Source organism: Micromesistius poutassou (genome assembly GCF_964030765.1).
Source record: "Micromesistius poutassou genome assembly, chromosome: 12".
Classification (NCBI taxonomy): Eukaryota; Metazoa; Chordata; class Actinopteri; order Gadiformes; family Gadidae; genus Micromesistius; species Micromesistius poutassou.
The window spans coordinates 915,323-942,644 of NC_140282.1; the positions used below are offsets into that span (position 1 = coordinate 915,323).

At 47.2% G+C, this 27,322-nt stretch overlaps 3 protein-coding genes across 3 annotated transcripts in view; 1 reads left to right on the top strand and 2 right to left on the bottom strand.

Moving 5' to 3' along the window:
• Nucleotides 1-5,277, bottom strand: part of LOC311356077 (FH1/FH2 domain-containing protein 1-like) — a gene marked incomplete at its 3' end in the record, with an annotated part of 26,953 nt that extends 21,676 nt beyond the window's left edge. Inside the window, exons 1-7 of the mRNA XM_084475857.1 lie at nucleotides 5,267-5,277; nucleotides 3,316-3,421; nucleotides 2,664-2,758; nucleotides 1,935-2,046; nucleotides 1,598-1,692; nucleotides 903-1,046; nucleotides 1-228 (exon numbers count right to left, since the gene is read on the bottom strand). The exon at nucleotides 1-228 is cut by the window's left edge and continues 110 nt beyond it. Coding sequence (XP_084331983.1) covers nucleotides 1-228; nucleotides 903-1,046; nucleotides 1,598-1,692; nucleotides 1,935-2,046; nucleotides 2,664-2,744 — 660 coding nt within the window. The 5' untranslated portion in view covers nucleotides 2,745-2,758; nucleotides 3,316-3,421; nucleotides 5,267-5,277. The remainder of the gene's footprint in view (nucleotides 229-902; nucleotides 1,047-1,597; nucleotides 1,693-1,934; nucleotides 2,047-2,663; nucleotides 2,759-3,315; nucleotides 3,422-5,266) is intronic.
• Nucleotides 5,278-10,401: 5,124 nt separating this feature from the next.
• Nucleotides 10,402-12,013, bottom strand: LOC311356789 (FH1/FH2 domain-containing protein 1-like). The gene is made up of 2 exons (XM_084476646.1): nucleotides 11,773-12,013; nucleotides 10,402-10,625 (listed from the first exon to the last, which is right to left on the bottom strand). Exons 1-2 carry the CDS (start codon nucleotides 11,935-11,937, stop codon nucleotides 10,515-10,517), a joined length of 276 nt encoding a protein of 91 aa, XP_084332772.1. The 5' UTR covers nucleotides 11,938-12,013; the 3' UTR covers nucleotides 10,402-10,514.
• A 1,108-nt stretch (nucleotides 12,014-13,121) lies between these two features.
• pdpr (pyruvate dehydrogenase phosphatase regulatory subunit) lies at nucleotides 13,122-27,126 on the top strand. The gene is given in 19 exon segments (XM_084476645.1): nucleotides 13,122-13,236; nucleotides 13,860-14,111; nucleotides 14,565-14,698; nucleotides 15,946-16,027; nucleotides 16,123-16,286; nucleotides 16,576-16,697; nucleotides 17,301-17,418; nucleotides 17,733-17,882; nucleotides 18,635-18,827; nucleotides 19,646-19,770; nucleotides 20,202-20,357; nucleotides 20,868-21,001; nucleotides 21,875-21,971; nucleotides 21,974-22,022; nucleotides 22,576-22,688; nucleotides 23,974-24,068; nucleotides 24,593-24,682; nucleotides 24,881-25,063; nucleotides 26,037-27,126. Coding segments are annotated over 18 exon segments (2,640 nt in total). The 5' UTR covers nucleotides 13,122-13,236; nucleotides 13,860-13,863; the 3' UTR covers nucleotides 26,424-27,126.
• The last annotated feature ends 196 nt before the right edge of the window (nucleotides 27,127-27,322 follow it).

Genomic DNA, 27,322 nt, shown 5'->3' on the forward strand with positions numbered 1-27,322 from the left:
GGTGCTGAGGTCAGAGGTCAGGCTGCCCCCCCTCTTGCCCCCCCCCCCCAGGGAGCTGGTGCTGACGGAGGAGACGTCGGAGGAGGCGGGGGAGAGGAGGTCCGGGAGGTTCTGGGCGGAGGTGCGGCGGCTCCTCCTCCCCTCCTGGTCGTTGGAGACCTTGCGTCGCTCCCTGCGGAGCTGAGGGGACGAGTCCTCCAGGTCCCCGTCCTCGTACCGCAGGGCGGCCTGCAGGGGGCGACGGCACGGCCCAGAGGTCACCGACTGACCCCTGACTGACCCCTGACTGACCCCTGACTGACCCCTGACTGACCCCGCTACTACACTAACTAACCCCTGACTGACCCCGCTGCTACACTGACTGACCCCTGACTGACCCCTCTGCTACACTGACTGACCCCTGACTGACCCCGCTGCTACACTGACTGACCCCTGACTGACCCCTGACTGACCCCTGACTGACCCCGCTGCTACACTAACTAACCCCTGACTGACCCTGCTAATACACTAACTAACCCTGCTGGTAGACTAACTAACCCTGCTGGTACACTAACTAACCCTGCTGGTAGACTAACTAACCCTGCTGGTACACTAACTAACCCTGCTGGTAGACTAACTAACCCTGCTGGTAGACTAATGCTGCTGGTTTAGGACCTGGGTTTTATCGCTTTAAAGTTTAGACCTCCAGGGCTTGGGTTAGGGCTAGGGTTTAGGAGGGTTAGGGTTAGTGTTTAGTCCTCCAGGGCTAGGGTTAGGGGTAGGGTTTAGGAGGGTTAGGGGTAGGGTTTAGTCCTCCAGGGCTAGGGTTAGGGGTAGGGTTAGGGGTAGGGTTAGGGCTAGGGTTAGGGGTAGGGTTTAGGAGGGTTAGGGTTAGGGTTAGGGGTAGGGTTTAGGATGGTCACCTCGTAGATGGTGAACTGCTGCCGGAGCTCCGGCTCCAGGCTTTTGTTGCTGGTGTGTTTCTGCATGAGCCGCTCCATGCCCAGACGCTCCAGGGAGTCGGTCACGTCGTAGAACGAGTCCTGGTCAGGAAGGGCTGCCAGCGTCTGCAACAGACACACTGGTTATACTGGTTGCACTGGGAACGGTCAGTTCAACCGGTCTTCTATCGGTGACCACTGTTAGCCGCCCAGTAGAACCACACGTTTCCTACTGGCGTACACTGGGAGTAGACCAATACAACCACAGTCTCCTACTGGTGGACAATGGGAGCGGTGGAAGTTAGACTGGGAGATGTACTGGGAGTTACAGGGGTTATGCTGGGAGATAAACTTGGAGTTGTATTGGGAGTTATACTGGTTATATTGAGAATTATTCTGGGAGTTAGACCAGGAGATAAACCTGGAGGTATACTAGGAATTATGATATATGTTATACTGGGAGACAAACTGGGAGTTATAAGGTGAGTGAGAATGAGAGTGAGTTACATCGGGAGATATACTGGATTTATACTGAGAGTTGTACTTGGAAATATACTGGAAGATATACAAGAAAATGTACTGGGAGTAATAATTGAGTTCAACTGGTAGTTATAATGGGAGTTGGACTGAGTAATACTGGGAGTTAAACCTGAGTTTGGTACTGGGAGTACTGGTACCTTGTTGAGGAGTGTCATGGTGTAGATGAGGAGCTCGTTGTCAAAGCCGTTCTTCTCCTCCAGGATGTCCATCACGTACCTAAAAGACTCCACACCTAGGACACGCACACACACACACACACACACACACACACACACACACACACACACACACACACACACACACACACACACACACACACACACACACACACACACACACACACACACACACACACACACACACACTTCCGTTAACTCTGCGACGTTTCTGTACTTCCGTAAGTTTTCCCGCTGTACGTTAGTTACCACAATGAGACAGAAAGACAAGCGTTGAGAGAGCAGAGGGAGGACGAACCTCTCTTGTGGTCCACGGTGTCGACGGCGCTGATCAGCAGAGGACTGTTGGACTCGTTGTATTCCACGAACACGATGAGCAGCTTCAGGGCCGTCTTCACCACCAGGCGAGACTGACCACACGCGCGCGCACACACACACACACACACACACACACACACACACACACACACACACACACACACACACACACACACACACACACACACACACACACACACACACACACACACACACACACACACACACACACACACACAGCGTCATCATGCTTTGTTTCTTGTTTTTTTTGGTTTTTATTTTTTTATTTTTTATTTTTCCCCCGGCATGATTTACAGACAGTTCAATAAATGTTCCTTTTTTAAATTGAGACTTGTAACATTTGTTCTCATCATTGTTTCATTTTTATGATGTAAATTGAGGGAGCAAAAGCAGCATCGGCTCCAAATATCGGCTCAAGAAAATCGGTATCGGCGTATCGGTCATCGGCTAAGGCCGATGGAAACATATTGGTATCGGCCCTAAAAAAATCCATATCGGTCAATCCCTAAACTGGACCCGAACCTCAACACAGAACACTAGACCTCAACACAGAACACTAGACCTCAACACAGAACACTAGACCTCAACACAGAACACTAGACCTCAACACAGAACACTAGACCCCAACACAGAATACTAGACCCTAACCTTAACACATGCTGTTGTCATGGGAGGAGGTGCAACTCACCAGACTTCCTGTCAGAGTGTAGAGCCACTGGACCGTCTCATTGTGGCCAATCACCCCGTTCATCCCGTCCACAAACAGCATGATCTGGCTCAGAGCTAGAGACAGACAGACAGACAGCATGGTCTGGCTCAGAGCTAGAGACAGACAGACAGACGGACAGGGAGACCGATACCTCTGAGGGTGTAGTTAGGGTTAGGGTTAGGGTTAGGGTTAGGGTCAGGGGTACCTCTGAGGGTGTAGTTAGGGTCAGGGTTAGGGTTAGGGTCAGGGTCAGGGTTAGGGTCAGGGGTACCTCTGAGGGTGTAGTTAGGGTCAGGGTCAGGGTTAGGGTTAGGGTCAGGGGTACCTCTGAGGATGTAGTTAGGGTTAGGGTTAGGGTCAGGGTCAGGGTTAGGGTCAGGGTTAGGGTCAGGGGTACCTCTGAGGATGTAGTTAGGGTTAGGGTTAGGGTCAGGGGTACCTCGGAGGATGTAGTTAGGGTTAGGGTTAGGGTCAGGGGTACCTCTGAGGATGTAGTTAGGGTTAGGGTTAGGGTCAGGGTCAGGGTCAGGGTTACCTCTGAGGATGTAGTTAGGGTTAGGGTCAGGGTTAGGGTCAGGGTTACCTCTGAGGATGTAGTTAGGGTTAGGGTCAGGGTCAGGGTCAGGGTTACCTCTGAGGATGTAGTTCTGGTAGTTGTGGTCAGCTTCCGCTCCGACCTTGATGAAGCAGGTGAGGCCCTCTGAGACCACGAACTCTGGGACCAGATCCTCATCGTCCTGTGAAAACATCATCATCATCATCATCATCATCACCACCACCTAGAGAGAGCATGCCGTTGCACCGAAATGGTTATTTCCTTCCTTTCCCGTTTTAGATAGCCGATGCACAATCCTTCAGCTATTATCTGACGAGACAACAAACCTAACCAGAGAGCCTTGATGAGAGGAGGCAGACAGTGAACACACCGTTCATGCTACATTGTCGCTTCGCACCTCATTGCTTGGGGTGTCGGGGTTTGGTTCTACAGGGTTTGGTTCTACATTACAATCTCTACTAAAGGTAGAATAGGCTAACAAGATCATAATGTTGTCACAGGATGAAACAAAATCTTGTTCAAAATCTTTTATGTTTCCTAAGAAGACACTTAAGGACATGGATGAACACGCTATTTATACCTCCTCAGGGGACTGACGCGAAACAGTAAACCACTTTAACGAGCCGGCAAACAGGTTCCCAGTAACCATAGAAAGATAGAGATATCTATATAGAAATAGATATCTATATATATATTCCCATTGTGTACCTTTAAAAGGGTTAGAGAGTTAGAGAGAGCTTCATAGGCCTGGGACCACGGGTGACCACGGGTGGTTTCTTGCTCAACACTTACAAATATCCTCTGTTGTGTTCTGTTGTTTTTCTGTTGCGTTGTTCACTTTATAAATAGTTGTTGACAGCAACCACAATTTCGTTAACCCCTGGTTCTAGAATAAAACCTCTAACCCCTGGTACTAGACTCTAGAACCAGAAGTTCAGAATCGTATATATAATGTAGAATCTCAGCATTGTAGAATATTATTATTAGACTGCATTATTTGACAGTTAGACGACTGGACTTTTAGACTATACGACTACTAAACTATTAGACTTCTGTCCTAGAGTCCAAAAAAATACAATTAACTGTGTGTCTTGTGTTTGAGACGCATCTTCCTGCACAGAGCGTATGGCTAGAGTCTTTATTATTATGAAGGGTAAAGGAGGTTTGGACAGAAGCACACCGCAGAGATTCTAGTTTGAGGATATTCAAACTGAAAAAGTCAAACTGAATTCATCATCACGGATATCATTGTGTCTGTTCCGAAACCCAAATATATTGAATGTCTCTTAAATCTCAAACTTATGGTAGGCCATAAAATAAAAGTAAAAAAGATAATAAAAGTGGTTTGTTGTGGTGTCATCGACTCTAGAAGAGCAGGTCATCAGGTGAAGACACACCTTCAGGTGGGTCGCCCGGCTGCGATGGAGATGCAAATCACAGCCATGCTGGGCTGGACCGCGCCGAGCCAGGCCAGTGTAGTTTAACGGAAGAACAGCAGCAGACTGCTGGCCTAGAGTAGACTCAACTATTATACTGCACTATTCAACTACTAGACTATGAGACTAGACGACTAGACTATATTATAAGACTAGACACAACTTCACACTCAGTCTATTAGACTATTAGACTACATAAAACTATTAGAAAACACTACCAGACTTCTTTTTTTTTTATTAAACCTTTATTTAACCAGGCAGATCATTAAGAACAAGTTCTTATTTACAATGATGGCCTGACTTCTAGTTGAGAGACGACTCAATTATGAGACTTCACTACTTGACAACACTTTTATTACTAGTACTATTTTATACTACTACTATACTACTTCTACTAATATACTATTAGTAGTCTATTATTACTATTAGCCTACCTTACTTACTATGAGATGACACTGTTAATTATACCACTAGAATACTAGCCTAGAGTAGGCTCAGTTACGTTAGCCTATCAGCCACACTTATAGTAACATTTAATTATATCCAACAGGAAGAGGAAGTATCGGAGCAGGAAGGACTTCCTGTCTCACCTGGAAGAGCTGCTTGAGAGAGAAGAGAGCGCGCCGGAGCTCCGGGCCGTGAGAGTTATACAGCTTCTCTATAGAACAACACACACACACACACACATCAATACACACTATACAGCTTCTCTATAGAACAACACACACACACACACACACACACACACACACACATCAATACACACTAAACAGCTTCTCTTTAAAACAGTAAATAAATAAAGCTACAATACACATCGATAAAGCTTCTCTATATGAAAATACACAGACACACACATTATACAGCTTCTCTGTATAAAGATACACAGAGATAATCATACACCAATACACATAAATACCCCTTAATAAACACACTATTACACATAAATACACATTCAAACATATATAATAACTTTAATCTATGTATCATAATAACAATTACCACTCATCCACCTTGTGAATATTGAAAATGTTGCAAGTTTTGCGCACGCACACACACACACACACACACACACACACACACACACACACACACACACACACACACACACACACACACACACACACACACACACACACACACACACACACACACACACACACACACACAGCTAAAAGCAAGCAAAGGTCAAACAACAAAGTCACAATTCTTCTCTGTTTTGGCAGGGCGCTGGCGGAACGCGCTCCCAGTCATTGTCAGGAGGGCAGAGTCACTCACCAGCCTCCGCAAGAGACTCAAGACTCACTTGTTCAGAGTTCACCTGGACTCTGACTCTGCACCCCCCACCGCCCCTTCTCCTCCCCTACTCACTTATTGTACGTCGTACGTCCTGGCACTTAAAAATAGTACTTAGCATCGTGTTGCGTCTTATCCTAGCTATCTCTGTTGTATACGGGGAATGGGTTAACCTAGTGATTGTTGGTGCTTGCCACTTGGTTCTATGAACATCCTTACTGTACCGCCAGTGATATAGTGTTGTTGTTTTTCTTCTGACAACTGTATCGCTTCGGATGAAAGCGTCTGCTAAATGCCCTCCACTCAGGATACAGGGGTCAAGGGTCGAAGAAGGCTTCAATTGCTGCTGACTTCCTGTTCAGCGGAACACAGGTCGCTCTACCAGCTGTGAGAAAGCTCCAATTCTATCTACCACATATCTAGACCTTACTTCTAGTTATTACTACAACATATCTATCATTTAATACATATCTATTACTACCTTCTAGTTTCTATGTGCTTCATATCTAGAACTAACTTCTAGTTTCCATCGACCACATATTTAGAGCGAACTTTCAGAAAATGTCTGTGAAATCAAAACAGTTCTGTTTACTTTCATCACATGCACGCACGCACGCATGCACGCACGCACACACACACGCATGCGTGCGTGCGCGCATGCACACACACACACACACACACACACACACACACACACACACACACACACACACACACACACACACACACACACACACACACACACACACACACACACACACACACACACACGGTTGTGGTTTACTATATAAATAAACTGCTGTTGTATTTGTAGTATTGTTGGCGTGTGGTTCTGATGACCTCATGATATGTGAATCTGTTGTGTGTTTGGGTCAGTAATAGAGCGTGACTCAGACCTCAGGACAGCTGGGACAACACTGCCAGTGTGTGTCCTACCTCATGTGATTTGTACCGAGTGTGTGTCCTACGGTGTGTGTGTTCTTAGCGAGTGTGTGTAGACATGCATACGTGTGTGCCAGTAGTGTGTGTGTGTGTTAGTGGGTAACGCGTGTCGTGTGGGTGACTCAGAGTTCGAAATAAACATGTTACATTCTACACTCATACCCAAAGAGAGACAAGCAGGCAGACAGGTCAGCCGTCCTATAGAGCCAGGAAGTTGTGCGATGTGCTGGCCGTGGTATTTCCTGTTTGTGCTAATGATGCTAAAGTAGCGGGTTTCTGCCTCCATGTCTTAGGAGATAAGAGCCTGCATTCCCCCCACCACACAAACTCTTCCATAGTAACTCCAACCAGCCATAACCACATCCCTAACTAACACTAACCTTAACCCTAACCATATCCCTAACTAACACTAACCTTAACCCTAACCATATCCCTAACTAACCCTAACCATATCCCTAACACTAACCTTAACCATATCCCTAACTAACACTAACCTTAACCCTAACCATATCCCTGACTAACACTAACCATAACCATATCCCTGACTAACACTAACCTTAACCCTAACCATATCCCTGACTAACACTAACCATAACCATATCCCTGACTAACACTAACCTTAACCCTAACCATATCCCTGACTAACACTAACCATAACCATATCCCTGACTAACACTAACCTTAACCCTAACCATATCCCTGACTAACACTAACCTTAACCCTAACCATATCCCTAACTAACACTAACCTTAACCCTAACCATATCCCTAACACTAACCTTAACCATATCCCTAACTAACACTAACCTTAACCCTAACCATATCCCTGACTAACACTAACCATAACCATATCCCTGACTAACACTAACCTTAACCCTAACCATATCCCTAACTAACACTAACCTTAACCCTAACACTAACCTTAACCATATCCCTAACTAACACTAACCTTAACCCTAACCATATCCCTGACTAACACTAACCATAACCATATCCCTGACTAACACTAACCTTAACCTTAACCATATCCCTAACTAACACTAACCTTAACCCTAACACTAACCTTAACCATATCCCTAACTAACACTAACCTTAACCCTAACCATATCCCTGACTAACACTAACCATAACCATATCCCTGACTAACACTAACCCTAACCCTAACCATATCCCTGACTAACCCTAACCCTAACCATATCCCTGACTAACACTAACCTTAACCCTAACCATATCCCTAACTAACACTAACCTTAACCATATCCCTAACTAACACTAACCTTAACCCTAACCATATCCCTGACTAACACTAACCATCCCCAGACACCAGAGTGGATCACATCCCCCTGCTGGCTCAAGCCCAGAGGCTGAGGGAGGATTAACCAGCAGAAAGGGTGCGACAGGGCTTGACCAACCCCAGCTCCAGTCAGCCCACGTCCCCATACGACCTCCCACCGTGGCAGCTAGACTCTCTTCTTTACAGGCGGGTCTGATAGGAATCAGACCCCAAAGGGAATCAACGTAGCCCTGAGAGGGCTATGAACTGAAACCGAAATAGCTAAGGACATGCCATCCTAAAACCAATGTACATGCAGTAAACTAGGGCCTACTGGGACCATGTCCTGGAGAACTCTGTGGTACTCTGGTACTCTGTAACCAGAGTCTGAGAAAGGCCAGTGCAGTCCTGTGTGGTTACGGTCAGGTTAGGTGGATTCCTACCAGGGAATTGTTCCCTAGTTGATGACGTTTCTATCATGCGACCGGTGCAAAACCGGGAGCCTTGTCCTTGGCCCTTCCTGCCTGCATTTGAGTCATTTTTCCCGCATTCCACTCCTCTGTTGTATTGCGGATACGTCTTAATAAATGCAGGATGCATTTCACATCAAAAACAGTCATCATCACAGAGTGGGTCTCCTCAGCCACCATCTTAGATGTGTTGTAAACAAAACACTGTGACTTCGCTGCATAGTCACGTTTCTTCCTCCTACACGCCCTCCCAGCTGCCACCCCTCGCCTAAAGTACACAGAGTATCTTCATTATGTGTCACATGTCTGATGAAGCTTATCTCCTGGAAAGGGCAACTCCTTCCTGATCATCTCCCAGCCTGATTCTCCAGAGTTTATCCAGAGTTCATGTGTGAAAGTCCTATAACTCTTCTAACCTTAAAGATCTATTTTTTTTGCGTTTTGTCTGCTTTTATTATAGAGAGAGATAGAGAGGAAGCGTGGCAGACAGACGGGAGGACATGCAGTAAATGACCCAGGCCGGATTCGATCCTGGGTCTCAGGACTGTGCCTATATGGTACGCGCTTTAGCCCAGTGCGCCACCGGGGTGCCCCAACAAATCTAACCTAAGCCTACCTAACCCTTACAGCCACAACCCTAAATAACCCTTACCATAACTCCTAACTAAACCTTCCACTAAATAAATTCCATTAGACTAAAGCAATGGTATTCTGGGGATATGGTTGGGGTTAGGTAGTCACTCATGTTCTTTCAGAAATACAAAATATTTTTCCATAATTGTAAGCGTAGTTACTTGTTCCACAAGATCCAGGGAGGAAAGTAATTACCCAGAATGCAGTGTACCCGTACAGATAGCAGAGTCCGCAAAATCAGGATGGGCTTCTTCCATTTCTGGAGAGAGAGAGAGAGAGAGAGAGAGAGAGAGAGAGAGAGAGAGAGAGAGAGAGAGAGAGAGAGAGAGAGAGAGAGAGAGAGAGAGAGAGAGAGAGAGAGAGAGAGAGAGAGAGAGAGAGAGAGAAGATTGTGGGAAAGAGAAAATGTTGGCTATAAATGGAAAATTTAAGAAAGGATTTCGTGGTGACATCATTGTACCACACACACGTTCCCGGGAGAACTACATTTTCCTGCTGTGTCACTACTTTTAGACCCGTCTCACTGCTATGCTAGACCTTCCTCAATGCTGTAAGACCTGTCTCAATACCGTTAGACCTGTCTCACTACCGTTAGACCTGTCTCACCGCTCTGTTAGACCTGTCTCACTACCGTTAGACCTGTCTCACCGCTCTGTTAGAACTGTCTCACTACTGTTCGACCTGTCTCACTGCTCTGAGACATCTCACTTCTGTTATGCTGGTCTCACTGCTCTCTTAGACCTGTCTCACTACTGTTCAACCTGTCTCACTACTTTTAGAACTTTCTCACTGCCGTTAGACCTGTCTCACTGCTCTGCAAGACCTGTCTCACTGCTCTGTGAAACCGGTCTTACTGCTGTTAGACCTGTCATTAGCACTGTCTCACTGCTCTATTACACCTGTTTCACTGCTGTGAGACCCCGTTAGACCTGTCTCACTGCATTTAGACCTGTCTCACTACCGTTAGACCTGTCTCCCTCCGTTAGACCTGTCTCCCTCCCGTTAGACCTGTCTCCCTCCCGTTAGACCTGTCTCCCTCCCGTTAGACCTGTCTCCCTCCCGTTAGACCTGTCTCCCTCCCGTTAGACCTGTCTCACTGCTCTATTACACCAGTCTCCCTGCCGTTAGACCTGTCTCACTGCTCTATTAGACCTGTCTCCCTCCCGTTAGACCTGACAGTGGCTCCAGCTGTGAGGCCGGGCGATGCGGTGGTGAGGTCGAGGGTGAGTTACTCTATATCCTGGTAGAAGTTCCCCAGGTCGTCCCTCTGCTCCGCCAGAGAACACTCCAGGTCCACATAGTTCCCCCTGGAAGACACCTGGAGAGTACTGTCCTCCACCTGGGACACACACACACACAGACAGACAGACAGACAGACAGACAGAGGGACAGAGGGACAGACAGACAGAGGGACAGAGGGACCAGTGAATATCGGTTTCCTTGAAAGCTTGGAACTGTGAGTTAAAGAATCAACATTTCAACCAACCCGACCTCCCAGATGACAGACGGTTAGCTGTAGTTGACTAACTTACAAGAAGACTTCATGACTAGATCAAACCAGATGTTCAGAAAGGGACCTCCAGATGATGCTTTGTGACGTGCCTTTTCATCCTTGTATTTTATGTAGTATATGTTTCATACTCACTAGTCAACGGAGATAGGGCTGAATGTTAGTAGGCGGGTAATCACAATTTCCTAACTAGGACAACAAGGAAGTGCTATTTAAGACACTGGATAGCTTCTGTCTTTTATTTTAACAAACTGTCTTACTGTGACTTCTAGCTTCCTGTCATTATATCTGCTGTCAACAGCCCTTCCTCCCTGTATGTGTGTGTGTGTGCGTGTGCGTGTGCGTGTGCGTGTGTGTGTGTGTGTGTGTAAAATAAAAGGGAAAAAAAGGAAAAGTGTGTGAAATTACAAGGAAACTAAGGACATGTGGATTCATGTTTAGATGATCATCATTAGAGCATTGACTCATCACTCATCACACATACAGTATCTATCAAACCATCCTCCAGTTCTGGAACTGGACCAGTACTGCAGTAGCCTACTGCAGTACTGCCCTCTGACCCATCGGGTCCAACAGTAGTCCCGATCCAACACCGAGGTACAAGCGGTTGTAGAACAGTAGTTCTGATCCAAGAACTTGGTGCGGGGTAGGTTTTAGTTTTACAGCTCCTTGTGGAGACTTACATTTATTCTTGGAGCATGATGCACAACGAAACTCCGAAAAAAAACTCCAGATCGCTTTTCTCTTTTACGAAATATGTGAGATATGATTCATTAATTACCCCCCCCCCCCCCCCCCCCATTCCTCCCCCGAAAAGTTCGCAGGTCCGATGACCCGATGGTAGTTGGGAAATCACTTCCAAAGACGAATCAAAGCTATAAAGTGTTATCAGGCGGTAACATTAAAAGCTGCCCTGTCCAGTAAGAGGCCACATGTTGTTATATGTATCTGCGGGACTGACAGTCGGCAAATTCACCTTGAGAGGAGCCCCCAGAAGGTTCTGGATCCCCGCAATCAGCTCACTGAGCGCCAGGTTCTGGTCCAGGTCGATCTGCAGCGGTCTCCGCGGCTCGGGGAAGTTGGTGCACACGAACGGGTCCGAGTCCTCCAGGTACTGGACCCGGCAAGTGACCGAATCCATCTGGTCTACCTGCGCCAGGTGAGCTGACAGCACGCGCCGGTGTGGTGTGGGAGTTCCCCGTGGGAGCGACGCTCGACTCGACTGTCTCTGGAAGTCTGCTTCTGAAGTAGGAAGCTGCGCGAGGGACTGCCCCGGCGCTGACGTCACAACAGGACTCGTATGGAAAAACGTTGACAGATCACAATTAGATTGTGAAGCTACTGGCTCTCCTTTTAGTCCCTAAATTAATACTTATTTATATATATATATCATTAGGCGTATTGGTATAAATATCTATCTATGTATCTATATCTATACATTTGTAGGTATATATATTTTTTTAACCCAGGGCAATCTATCCTGTGCGCTATGAGTAATAGAAACTGGGGAGTTTCATTTGGAGAAGTTTTACCCGCCTCTGGGTGGCTAGGGTGGCACAGCGCCCTCTGGTGGCCCCGGGTAACGTAGCGCCCTTCGGTGGTCCCGGGAATAGCGCTGGACCCGGGTAACAAAGCCCCCTCTGGTGGTCCCGGTGGAACATGGATCCAACTGGAGAGAAAGAAAAACCCACCCCTTCCTCCAGGTCTCTCTCGAAAGTCACCCCAAAACCCCAAAACCCATGACTGGCGCGCTATCGTCTTTAGCGATAGGTCTTTAAGTGCACTTAAGTGTATTAAAAGTATTTTTCTGAAGTACATAATTCATTCCAAGTATTTTTTTCAGAAATATACTTTACACTTTGTTTTGGAAAATTATACTTCTTCTGAGATCTATTTAAGTTCAATGTAAGTGTACTTGAAATAAATATACCAACGCTAATGTCTTTAAAGTGTTGTTTCAGTATACATCTTAAACATTTTATAAGTTTATTTACAGTATATTTCAGATAAAGTGTATTTCTGCCAGAATGTCATTAAGCTCAACGTCAATATACTGAAAATAAGTACACTATTAGCCCAGATTGCGACCTGGGAGGTTGCGTATTTCACCAGTTGAGGACATTTACCCTCTCAGTGATCTTTTGTTACATTCATGGGCTGAAGTGCCATCTAACTATATCACACTGACTCTATGCTGAGGGCCAGAGTTCAGTGAATGCTCAACCTAATAAAAATACCAATTAACGTCAGCGCTGTTAGAGTTCAGTTCCCTTCCAGACCAGAGGCGGCGGCGTTGCGCCCCGAAGCTGCGCAGAAAACACCAGAAGAAGACCAAGAGGATGGTTGTAAACAGTTAGCACGTTAGCTTAGCTGTCAGAGCTGATGTGTTAACGGTATTCTATTATTGTTCCACACAACCCATCTGAACTAAGTGGATAAGGTGAGCATACCGTTAAAACAGACCGAGCACACGGTGATTAAAGTAACGTTTATTGTTGTTAATGTTGTACTGTATCAACATTCACCCGAAGCTAACGTTACTGTCAGCATTGACCTGTGGCTGTCAGCGTGAGCCACGTACCAACCAGTCAAACCAACTAACCAGCTAACTAACTAACCAGCGGCATCAACCCAGAGCAGGGAGCCTGCGGGGGTGACCCCGTGGCTCCGCTCAAGGTCGGAGGTCATTAGCAGCACTGGAGCTAAAGGCCTGCTAACTAGCACTAGCCCAGCTGGTTGGGTGTATTAATAGGACAACCTGTTAACTGGTGTTAAACCCTCACTAGTGTTCACTGGTTGGCTGCAGTTAACCCTCACTAGTGTGTTCACTGGTAGGATGAAATGAAACAATTATAAGTGTTGACTGTAAAACCCATTACTGGTGTTAGCTGGTTGAATGGTAAGCTGCAGTTAAACCATCACTAGTGTTAACTATTAGTAGTAAACTACATATACACGCTGTACAGAGCTGCTGCTGTACTGGTATTCCATTGGCTCCCAGAAGCAGCCTGTTCTGTCTGTGTATCACAAAGCATAACACTGACTGAACTTGTGTGCCAGCAGGTCCATGCGTCAGTGTGTGCGGGGCTGTGGGGGCTTGTCCCCTGCTATGCTCCCCAGGCTGCTGCAGCTCCAGCGGGGGGCCTTGCATAGGGTCTCCACCAGCCACCGCAGGGCCCTCAGTGGGGACAGCCAGCCCCCCCTGCCCAGCCAGGCCAAAGTGGTCATCTGTGGGGGGGGCATCGTGGGGACCTCCGTAGCATACCACCTGGCTAAGCTGGGCTGGAATGACATCCTTCTGCTGGAGCAGGGACGGTGAGGTGATAGTTTATTTATGTAATGCATTATCTATATATATATATATATATATATATAGGGCCGGCCCAAATACAGAATGTCAATGTTGGAAAACCCCCCCCCCCCCCCAAAAAATAAAGAAATAAAACAATAAATTCATAGTGTGTGTCTGTCCCTGCCTGAATCGGATTAGGTGCGTTTTTATGAACCAACAGTTTACTACAGTGTTACTCTATAACACAAAAAGCAAAGCTACAATATGGCGTAGGATTGCTGTGTGGAGGTCAGCCACTAATCTGTCTGTGACCGACTGGGTTGCGTCAGATCTTCAGTACAGCCTAAACGTCTCCGAAGGCACACAGCTTAATTTATAGTTAAAGCTATGGTAATGATTATAGTTATGGGTATAGTTATAGTTATTATTCTGATTGTGATTATGATTATATATATATGTGGTTATGGTTATTACAGGCTGGGCGCCGGGACCACCCGTATGTGTGCTGGTATCGTCAGCGTGGCGAAGGCCATCTCCGTCGAGAGCCAGATGGCGGACTACTCCAACAGCCTCTACCAGCAGCTGGAGGAGGAGACGGGCGTTAACACAGGTACCCTGTTAGACAGTGAGACACCCCGTTACCTCAAAGGAAGACCAGACAGCCTCTTCTGAGCTAGTCCCTGCCCACTATCAACACTCTTTCTTTCGCTGTCACTCACTAAAATAGCTGCCACTCAGTACCGTCAGATTTGAGGGGTATAGCAATAACGTTTGATTGATGTCACCTGACATTTCTGGTGACGGGTGACTAATGGAGGCCAATTTCAATCATATCCTATGTTTTTAACCTTTGTGCATTTCAGTCGAGATTTCACATTTCATCTAAGATAAGTCGTTTTAAGGGTTTTGCTTTTCCTTTAGTCACCTAGTCTTCTCTCGAGGATGAGTTTTGGTGTACTCCACAGGGTTAGTGTTGGTCTACTCTACACAGGGTTAGTGTTGGTCTACTCTACACAGGGTTAGTGTTGGTCTACTCTACACAGGGTTAGTGTTGGTCTACTCTACACAGGGTTAGTGTTGGTCTACTCTACACAGGGTTAGTGTTGGTCTACTCTACAGGGTTAGTGTTGGTCTACTCTACACAGGGTTAGTGTTGGTCTACTCTACAGGGTTAGTGTTGGTCTACTCTACACAGGGTTAGTGTTGGTCTACTCTACAGGGTTAGTGTTGGTCTACTCTACAGGGTTAGTGTTGGTCTACTCTACACAGGGTTAGTGTTGGTCTACTCTACACAGGGTTAGTGTTGGTCTACTCTACACAGGGTTAGTGTTGGTCTACTCTACACAGGGTTAGTGTTGGTCTACTCTACAGGGTTAGTGTTGGTCTACTCTACACAGGGTTAGTGTTGGTCTACTCTACACAGGGTTAGTGTTGGTCTACTCTACAGGGTTAGTGTTGGTCTACTCCACAGGGTTAGTGTTGGTCTACTCTACAGGGTTAGTGTTGGTCTACTCTACACAGGGTTAGTGTTGGTCTACTCTACAGGGTTAGTGTTGGTCTACTCTACACAGGGTTAGTGTTGGTCTACTCTACAGGGTTAGTGTTGGTCTACTCTACACAGGGTTAGTGTTGGTCTACTCTACAGGGTTAGTGTTGGTCTACTCCACAGGGTTAGTGTTGGTCTACTCTACAGGGTTAGTGTTGGTCTACTCTACAGGGTTAGTGTTGGTCTACTCTACAGGGTTAGTGTTGGTCTACTCTACACAGGGTTAGTGTTGGTCTACTCTACATAGGGTTAGTGTTGGTCTACTCTACAGGGTTGGTGTTGGTCTAACCCTGATGTTTTGTGTCTTTCAGGTTATGTAAAGACCGGCTCTCTTTGCCTTGCTCAGAACCAAGACCGCTTCCTGTCTCTGAAGCGCCTGGCGTCCAGACTCAGGTAAGAAAAAGAAGACCTGATTGGATTGTTGGGACATCATCACTGTCTGTCTGTCTCTCTCTGTCTCTCTTTATCTCTCTCTCTCTCCCCCAAAGGGTGATGGGCATTAACTGCAGCATCATAAAGCCTAAGGAGGTTTCTAAGCTGCACTCTCTGGTGAACATCCATGACCTGGTGGGGGCGCTGCACCTCCCCGGAGACGCTGTCGTCTCCCCGCCTGACGTCAACCGAGCCCTGGCTGTATCGGCTGCAGGACAAGGTCAGTCTGGGACTTAAAAGGCTCTCTCTGATTGGTTGATCCACTGGCAGTAACTCTCCCTCAAAGCTTGAGAGTAGCAGGATTTGCTTTTGAAAAACAAAGCTAGCTGTAATTCTGTCTTTAATTCTAAAATGATGATACAATTTATTTCTTTATTAACTCTGTGTGTGTGTGTGTGTGTGTGTGTGTGTGTGTGTGTGTGTGTGTGTGTGTGTGTGTGTGTGTGTGTGTGTGTGTGTGTGTGTGTGTGTGTGTGTGTGTGTGTGTGTGTGTGTGTGTGTGTGTGCAGGCGTTCAGATTCTGGAGAGGACCACTGTTCAGCAGGTCGTGGTGGAGAGAGGTCATGTGACTGCAGTGGAGACGGACCGTGGCTCCATAGCCTGTGAATACTTTGTCAACTGTGCGGGACAGGTGAGGTTCTACTGAGGTTCTAGTGTCATATTTGCGGTTCTACTGAGGTTCTAGTCTGCCGTGTTTAGTGTAGTTCTCGTCCGATAGCTTCTAGCCGGGTTGTAGTGTGACAGGTGATGTTCTAGTGATGTTTTTCTCATAAAAAAGTGAGGCTCCACTGAGGTTCTAGTCTAAAAGGTGAGGTTTGCACGTGGTTCTAGGGTGACAGGTTGTACTCTGACAGGTCCTATAAGGACAGGTGAGGTTGTAGGGTGACAGGTTCTAGTGTGACATTTGCTAGACGGACAGATTCTTCTTTGACAGGTTCTAGTGTGAAAGGTTCTAGCGTTGATGGAGTCTTTAAGGGAAAAATTGTGGGAGGAGATGGATGCCAAAGTTTGGGAAGAATAATAAAGAATAAAGCCTGAGAAGAATAAATCTGGGCACTGCCTTGCAGCACTCACCTAATATAATATAGTAATGTTATGTTTGTATAATGTATTTCATATGTATAATAAAATAGAATGATATATATATGATAATGTATAAAATAGCATGTATAATATATATACATATATATATGTATGTAATAATGTATGTTATATATGTTAAAATGTGTTCCAGTGGGGCTATGAGCTGGGCCAGGCCAGCGAGGTGAAGGTTTCCATTCCTCTTCATGGCTGTGAACATTTCTACCTCCTCAGCAAGCCTCTCAAGCAGCCCCTCCCACCCAACACACCAGGTCTCACACCAAACACACCCTCTCCTCTCAGTACTGTCTCTCTGTCTCTCTATGCTTCTCTGTCTCTCCGTCTTTTAATGACTAGTGGTAATGGATCTAGGTCTCTCTATCTCTCTCTGGCTCTACGTCTGTCTCTATGTCTGTCTGTTTCTCTAGTGTTGATGGATCTATGTTTCTCTGTGTCTCTAGTGGTGATGGATTTATGTCTCTCTAGTGGTCATGGATCTATGTTTCTCTAGTGGTCATGGATCTATGTTTCTCTAGTGGTCATGGATCTATGTTTCTCTAGTGGTGATGGATCTATGTCTCTCTAGTTGTCATGGATATGGACGGGAGGATCTACGTGCGTCCCTGGCAGGGAGGCGTCCTCTCGGGGGGTTTTGAGAAGAATCCTAAACCCATCTTCACGGAGGGACGGAACCAGCTGGAGGTCCAGAACATGCAGGAGGACTGGGACCACTTTGGTACAACAACCCGTCCTATGAGCTCATTTCACCTCTGACCTCTACACTAGGAGCTGACCTCTGACCTCTACACTAGGAGCTGACCTCTGACCTCTACACTAGGAGCTGACCTCTGACCTCTACACTAGGAGCTGACCTCTGACCTCTACACTAGGAGCTGACCTCTGACCTCTACACTAGGAGCTGACCTCTACACTAGGAGCTGACCTCTGACCTCTACACTAGGAGCTGACCTCTGACCTCTAAACTAGGAGCTGACCTCTGACCTCTACACTAGGAGCTGACCTCTGACCTCTACAGTAGGAGCTGACCTCTGACCTCTACACTAGGAGCTGACCTCTGACCTCTACAGTAGGAGCTGACCTCTACACTAGGAGTGATTTCTAACCTTTGACCTCTAATTAGGAGCTGACCTCTAGCTCTAGTAGCTGACCTCTGACCTCTACACTAGGAGTGATTTCTAACCTTTGACCTCTAACTAGGAGCTGAACTCTCACCTCTAGCTCTAGTAGCTGACCTCTGACCTCTAGTAGCTGACCTCTGACCTCTAGCTCTAGTAGCTGACCTCTGACCTCTAGTAGCTGACCTCTGACCTCTAGCTCTAGTAGCTGACCTCTGACCTCTAGTAGCTGACCTCTGACCTCTAGCTCTAGTAGCTGACCTCTGACCTTTACAATAGGAGCTCATTTAGGGGTGATATTGTATGTGTGATATCGTGTTGATATAGGGTGGTGTACCATAACCCCTTCTAGAACCCATGCTCAGTGCCTTGCTGAGGCGGATGCCACAGCTGGAGTCAGAAGAGATCCAGCAGCTGGTCAACTGTCCCGAGTCCTTCACCCCGGACATGCGCTGCCTGATGGGGGAGACCCCGGGGGTGCACGGGTACTACGTCCTGGCTGGGATGAACTCCTCCGGCCTGGCGCTGGCCGGGGGTGCGGGCCGGTAACTCCTCCTCTTATCCAACGCATTCCTAGTTCATTACTCTGGTCGTCACATGTCCTACTGATGACTTGATACATGGTTAATCAATAAACATATCCTGGTTTAAACTCTAGTTACACACCCTATGTATAGAGATCATTTATAATAGTTGAATACTCTAGTAACACATCCTAGTTTATTACTCTTGTATCACGTCCTTGTTTAATACTTAACACATCCTAGTCCATGGTTTTAATATGACCTTTATTCATACCTCAGGTATCTAGCAGAGTGGATGGTTTATGGTTTTAATATGACCTTTATTGATACCTCAGGTATCTAGCAGAGTGGATGGTTTATGGTTTTAATATGACCTTTATTCATACCTCAGGTATCTAGCAGAGTGGATGGTTTATGGTTTTAATATGACCTTTATTCATACCTCAGGTATCTAGCAGAGTGGATGGTTTATGGTTTTAATATGACCTTTATTGATACCTCAGGTATCTAGCAGAGTGGATGGTTTATGGTTTTAATATGACCTTTATTGATACCTCAGGTATCTAGCAGAGTGGATGGTTTATGGTTTTAATATGACCTTTATTGATCCCTCAGGTATCTAGCAGAGTGGATGGTTTATGGTTTTAATACGACCTTTATTGATACCTCAGGTATCTAGCAGAGTGGATGGTTTATGGTTTTAATACGACCTTTATTGATACCTCAGGTATCTAGCAGAGTGGATGGTTTATGGTTTTAATATGACCTTTATTGATCCCTCAGGTATCTAGCAGAGTGGATGGTTTATGGTTTTAATATGACCTTTATTGATCCCTCAGGTATCTAGCAGAGTGGATGGTGTACGGCTATCCCACAGCTAACGTTTGGCCGCTGGACATCAAGCGCTTTGGTAATCTGCAGAGCAGTCGGACCTTCCTCAGACATCGGGTGATGGAGGTCATGCGTGAGTCACGTCCGCTTCTACCTCTACACTACCTTAGGTTACTATACTACTGTACAATACTCTGGGTTACTATACTACTGTACAATACTCTGGGTTACTATACTGTGGTAGAATACTCTGGGTTACTATACTACGGTAGAATACTCTGGGAGACTATACTACTGTACAATACTCTGGGTTACTATACTACTGTACAATACTCTGGGTTACTATACTACTGTACAATACTCTGGGAGACTATACTACTGTACAATACTCTGGGTTACTATACTACTGTACAATACTCTGGGAGACTATACTACTGTACAATACTCTGGGAGACTATACTACTGTAGAATACTCTGGGTGACTATACTACGCTACAATACCCTGAGAGACTATACTAATACCGTCTGTCTGCCTGTCTGTCTGTCTGTCTGTCTGTCTGTCAGCCCTGCTGTATGAGCTGAAGGTCCCCCGCTGGGACTACCAGACGGGCCGTCAGCTGAGGACCAGCCCTCTGTACGACCGGCTGGACACCCAGGGGGCGCGCTGGATGGAGAAGCACGGCTTCGAGAGGCCCAAGTACTTTGTCCCCGCCGGGAAAGGTACGGCACCTCCTCCTGGCTCTATAGCACCTCCTCCTGGCTCTATAGCACCTCCTCCTAGCTCTCTAGCACCTCCTCCTAGCTCTATAGCACCTCCTCCTAGCTCTACAGCACCTCCTCCTAGCTCTACAGCACCTCCTCCTGGCTCTATAGCACCTCCTCCTAGCTCTATAGCACCTCCTCCTAGCTCTATAGCACCTCCTCCTAACTCTATAGCACCTCCTCCTGGCTCTATAGCACCTCCTCCTGGCTCTATAGCACCTCCTCCTAGCTCTATAGCACCTCCTCCCATAACTCTATAGCACCTCCTCCTAGCTCTATAGCACCTCCTCCCATAACTCTATAGCACCTCCTCCTAGCTCTATAGCACCTCCTCCTAGATGAAACCAGGAAGCTTGATGTGTGTGTGTGTGTGTGTGTGTGTGTGTGTGTGTGTGTGTGTGTGTGTGTGTGTGTGTGTGTGTGTGTGTGTGTGTGTGTGTGTGTGTGTGTGTGTGTGTGTGTGTGTAGACCTGCTGTCTCTGGACCACAGTAAGACCTTCTACAAGCCAGACTGGTTTGACCTGGTGGGGTCAGAGGTCAAGTGCTGCAAGGAGGCCGTCTGCGTCATCGACATGTCCTCCTTCACCAAGTTTGAGCTGACGGTGAGGACCTGTACCTCCTCCTCTACCACCTCCTCCTCTACCCTGTACCTCCTCCTCTACCACCTCCTCCTCTACCCTGTACCTCCTCCACTACCACCTCCTCCACTACCTCCTCCTCCTCTACCACCTCCTCCTCTACCACCTCCTCCTCTACCCTGTACCTCCTCCTACCACCTCCTCCTCTACCACCTCCTCCTACCACCTCCTCCTCTACCCTGTACCTCCTCCTCTACCACCTCCTCCTCTACCACCTCCTCCTCTACCCTGTACCTCCTCCTCTACCACCTCCTCCACTACCACCTCCTCCTCTACCTCCTCCTCCTCTACCACCTCCTCCTCTACCCTGTACCTCCTCCTCTACCACCTCCTCCACTACCACCTCCTCCTCTACCTCCTCCTCCACTACCACCTCCTCCTCTACCTCCTCCTCCTCTACCACCTCCTCCACTACCACCTCCTCCTCTACCTCCTCCTCCTCTACCCTGTACCTCCTCCTCTACCACCTCCTCCTCTACCCTGTACCTCCTCCACTACCACCTCCTCCACTACCACCTCCTCCTCTACCACCTCCTCCTCTACCACCTCCTCCTCTACCCTGTACCTCCTCCTACCACCTCCTCCTCTACCACCTCCTCCTCCTTTACCACCTCCTCCACTACCCTATTCCTTCTCCTCCACCCGATACCTCCTCCTCTATCACCTCCGAGAGAGAGAGAGAGAGAGAGAGAGAGAGAGAGAGAGAGAGAGAGAGAGAGAGAGAGAGAGAGAGAGAGAGAGAGAGAGAGAGAGAGAGAGAGAGAGAGAGAGAGAGAGAGAGAGAGAGAGAGAGAGAGAGAGAGAGAGAGAGAGAGTTAATGTAGTGTGTGTGTGCAGTCCACCGGGGACCAGGCCCTGGACTACCTCCAGTTCCTGTGCGCCAACGACGTGGACGTCCCCGTGGGTCACATGGTCCACACCGGCATGCTGAACGAGAGGGAGGCTACGAGAACGACTGCAGCGTGGTGCGCCTCAGCAAGAACAGGTACTACCTCTTACTGTACTTATACACTACCTCTTACAGTACTTATATAGTACCTGTAGTAGTACTTATCCTCTATCTCACGAGGGCGGCAGTAGCTCAGGAGGTAGAGCGGGTCGGCTGGTAACCACAAGGTTGCTGGTTCGATCCCCGGCTCCTCCTAGCGGAGTGTGGAGGTGTCCCTGAGCGAGACGCCCTCACCCTGACTGCTCCTGACCCGCTGGCTGTCGCCCTGCGTGGCTGACTCCGCCGTCAGTGTGTGAATGTGTGAATGTGTTTATGAATGGGTGAATGTCAGGTAATATTGTAAAGCGCTTTGGGCGGCCACTGGTTACAAAAAAGCGCTTTATAAATGCTGTATATCTTGAATTTATTCTCCTATTCTGGTATAAAAGCACTCATTATCCCCTACCTCATTAATATAATAAGGATAATGACTACTTTTAAACTGTAACACGCAAATAAATAGAAACATTTAAATAAAGATAGATCGTTACTGATAAATCTTGTCTTTATTCTAGTATCATGGAATTAAATGACTTATTTTCTTGGTCAGCTTCTTCGTCATCTCCCCGAGTGACCAGCAGGTCCACTGCTGGTCCTGGATGAAGAAACACATGCCCAGCGACCCACAGCTCCACCTGGAGGACGTCTCCTGGAAGTACACGGGTCAGTCCACATCACCTCCACATCGTGATAATATCTTATATGATCTTCAACATAGTATTGTATGCCATTTTATCACGTTTACTGAAATAAAACCATCATTCAGAGAAAACAGGAGTTAAATCCAATTATTTAGCCGCTTTCTGCCGTCCAGTTGGTGAACGTTCCACTCTCTAACGTTCTTTTCGTGCCTCTTTAACTTCTCGATGACGGGACACCGGTGGCGAGGTGTCTGTGGCTGTGTGGAGCTCTATCTGGGCGGTGGTTTTTGTTTGCGTCGTCACAGACAGGGTGTTGATAGCGTTGTCACAGACAGGGTGTGCGTGGATGGGTGAAGCTCTGTCTGAGCAGCAGTTTAAGTTATATGTTCACATTCCAGGGAGGGTTATGATGGATAGATAGATAGTAACTTTATTGATCCTTAGGGGAAATTCAGGGTCCAAGTAGCTCAAAGACATAGAGACATCACATAACATACACATAATAACACAAGCAGGATTATCAAAAAAGCAGGATTATCAAAAAAAGAGATCCACAGGTTATGGTTCCCTTGTTCTTGTAGTATGTGGCACGTTACATATACAATATTGGTCCTTATAACGCTCGTACACAACGACGGTACTAAAAGGGTACCACAGAGTTGCCGTGGGGTCGTAAACACTGCAGTAACGCCTTATAATAACTCCTTCATAGAACTCCCAGCCAAAAACATGTTTTTGTTATTCTCATTGTGTTTGAATTCCAGCCGAAACAAAAGGTTCACTGACACTTTAATGACGACATGCAGCGACTATGGGAGGATATAAATAGACTACACGCCCTTGGCTGGCATTGTTCTCTCGGACCGATTATATATTTTTTCTGCCCGAGTATGTGTGGGGAAACAACAGCATTTGATTGGTGGCTGGCATATGTATGAAACAATCATATCAATGAATCAAGAACACAACTCTTAATATATTGATTCAAGACTACAGCAAAATATATTGACGCATAGCTACCTCATATTTAACACTTTCACCAAGATAGAACACATATAAGTTCCTGGAGCAATGATTGGCTGAACTTTGAACTCTGATCTCTCATTCCCATTTCCTTATCAATTGGATCAACCTTATCAGTTGGATTGTTTTATTAAGTTGGGGCACCTTACACATGTCTACATTGTGCAGTTATTATTTATTTGTTCATTCTGTAAATGAACCAGTTCTTTCTGATGTTTATCAGTCACTTCCCTGTTACCTGTTATATTCTCTGGGCTGCACTCACCTCATGCTCTGTCCTCCAGCTCTCAATCTGATTGGTCCCCGGGCCACAGACATCCTGGCCGAGCTGTCCTACGTTTCCATGACGCCTGATCACTTCCCCTCCATGTTCTGCAAGGTATAGATCACTATAGGTATAGACACAGATATAGAAATAGATACTATAGATAACCACGGACATCCAAAGTGACCTTGAAGTCTATATTATAATAAATAAGGCTTATATTATGTTTTCTGTCAAATTGAATGCAGATGACGGGAACGGACGTGCACGTTGTCGTCATATTGTATTATATACAATATATAATATAAGTATATATTTAATGTTATTATTTTTAATATATTAAAATATAATATATTAATATATTATTATTTAAGTAAATTTGTTGGTAGAGGTGGTGTGTGTTTCTTTAAATGATTTCTCATTCTTGCTGCATTATGAATGCATATTCTTATTAGGAGATTCATATTACTATTGTATAATAATCATTATTACTGTATTAACCATCATTATTAATTCATATTGTTATTCATTTATAATATTCTAGTATTATCGTTGTTACTATAGTAACCATTATTAACTCAGATGGATATTAATGATATTAATGATATTAATGATATTAATTGTTTGTTTGTGTGTAGGAAATGAGCGTCGGCTACGCTAACGGGATCAGAGTGATGAGTATGACGCACACCGGGGAGCCAGGCTTCATGCTCTACATCCCTATTGAGGTACACACACACACACACACACACACACACACACACACACACACACACACACACACACACACACACACACACACACACAGAGACACACTCTTAGACACTCTCTCTCTCTCTCTCTCTCTCTCTCTCTCTCTCTCTTCCCCCCCCCCCCCCCCCCCCCTGGTCTGGAGCCTCACCTCTCCGTCTCTCCCTCTCCTCTAGTACGCGCTCCATGTCTACAACGAGGTGATGTCGGTGGGCCAGAAGTACGGAGTCCGTAACGCCGGCTACTACGCCCTGAGGAGCCTCCGCATCGAGAAGTTCTTCGCCTTCTGGGGCCAGGACCTGGACTCCTTCACCACGCCGCTGGAGTGCGGCCGCGAGTTCAGAGTCAAGCTCGACTCGGTGAGACTCTGGTCCATCATGCGCCATTTGTCACCATGGTTACGGCCTGGTCGCCACCGTCACGTCACGTCACCGTGGTTACTCTCTGTTCCACACTATCATATCATAGTAACCATGGTTACTGCCTGGTCACTACCATCTTATCATAGTCACCATGGTTACAGCCTGGTCGCCAGCGTCATATCATAGTCACCATGGTTACAGCCTGGTCGCCAGCGTCATATCATAGTCACCATGGTTACAGCCTGGTCGCCGCCGTCATATCATAGTCACCATGGTTACAGCCTGGTCGCCAGCGTCATATCATAGTCACCATGGTTACAGCCTGGTCACTGCCATCTTATCATAGTCACCATGGTTACAGCCTGGTCGCCACCGTCATATCATAGTTACCATGGTTACAGCCTGGTCGTAGTCACCGCCGTCATTTAATAGTCACCATGGTTACTCTCTGTTCCACACTGTCCTATTATAGTCACCATGGTAACCGTGTAGTCCACACCAGCATATTACAGTTACCCATGGTTACCCTCTGGACGCCTCACGGCCAATCATATCATAGTCACATTGGTCACATTGGTTACGCACTCGTCCGCACCGTCGTACACCCGTCACCATGGTGACCACACCGTCGTACACCCGTCACCATGGTGACCACACCGTCGTACACCCGTCACCATGGTTACCACACCGTCGTACACCCGTCACCATGGTTACCACACCGTCGTACACCCGTCACCATGGTTACCACACCGTCGTACACCCGTCACCATGGTTACGTACACCCGTCACCATGGTTACCACACCGCCGTACACCCGTCACCATGGTTACGCACACCCGTCACCATGGTTACCACACCGTCGTACACCCGTCACCATGGTTACCACACCGTCGTACCCCCGTCACCATGGTTACCACACCGTCGTACCCCCGTCACCATGGTTACCAGTGTCCCCCCCCCCCCCCCTGTAGGACATGGACTTCGTGGGGCGCGGGGCGTTGCTGCAGCAGCGGCAGGAGGGCGTGTCGCGGCGCTTCGTGATGCTGGTGCTGGAGGAGCACGACACGGAGCTGGACCTGTGGCCCTGGTGGGGCGAGCCCATCCTCAGGAACGGGCAGCTGGTGGGCGCCACCACCTCCAGCGCCTACAGCTACACGCTGGAGCGCCACGTGTGCCTGGGCTTCGTGGAGACGCCGGGGGGCCTGGCCGCAGACTTTGTGACGCGCGGCGACTACGAGGTGGACATCGCCGGGCAGCTGTACGCCGCCAAGGCCAAGCTGTACCCCTTCAGCTCGCTGCTCAGCCAGCAGCGCCGCCGCAAGGACCAGCTGGACCTCGGCACCTTGACCCCCGACTGACCCCGCCGGCAGGAAGTGACCTCACAGCTTCAACCAAGCCCACTCCTCTACCCCCTGGCTGTAACCCCCCTGCCCCCCCCCCCCCCCGACCCCCTGATGTGCAATATGAAGCAGACTCATTTCACACTCCGAAACCGCCACTACACCCGTCGCCATCATCATCTCCATCTCCACCACCGCACGGTTAAACCAGTCTGCAAATGGTTCGTCTGGGAGCTGCCCAGTATAATCACAGTCTGCTACTGGTTATACTGGGGGCTGCCTCTAATGATCAGACATTACCTAAATGTGCCTTTGCTCAATGGGGTATTAGAGTTTGACTCGCCTCCACTGTGTTGTATATTTTATATGTTGACAAACCTGTCCTCTCTCTCTCTGATGCCCCACTCTGTCCTCTCTCTCTCTGATACCCCACTCTGTCCTCTCTCTCTCTGATACCCCACTCTGTCCTCTCTCTCTCTGATGCCCCACTCTGTCCTCTCTCTCTCTGATACCCCACTCTGTCCTCTCTCTCTCTCTGATACCCCACTCTGTCCTCTCTCTCTCTGATACCCCACTCTGTCCTCTCTCTCTCTGATACCCCACTCTGTTCCACCGTCTGGATTATCTGTGCATGTTTTTCAGAAGTGTATGTTTGCTGTACCCCGAATGAAATACAGGTGAGACCCTGTGATCTTAAAGACGTATGTAATATAAAAGTATCTTCAAGCACTTAACAGACTAGTTTTTTGTGAACACTAGACTAGCTCCTAGTTTAAATACCAACCCAGACTAGCTCCTAGTTTAAACACCAGACTAGCTTCTAGATTAAACACCAGACTAGCTCCTAGTTTAAACACCAGACTAGCTTCTAGATTAAACACCAGACTAGCTCCTAGTTTAAACCCCAGACTAGCTCC

Coding starts and splice junctions, on each gene's coding strand:
- LOC311356789 (XM_084476646.1), bottom strand. CDS start 11,937: ATGGATTCGGTCACTTGCCGGGTCCAGTACCTGGAGGACTCGGACCCG. Junction 10,626..11,772: donor TTCTGGGGGCTCCTCTCAAG/GTGAATTTGCCG, acceptor TGTGTGTCCCAG/GTGGAGGACAGTACTCTCCA.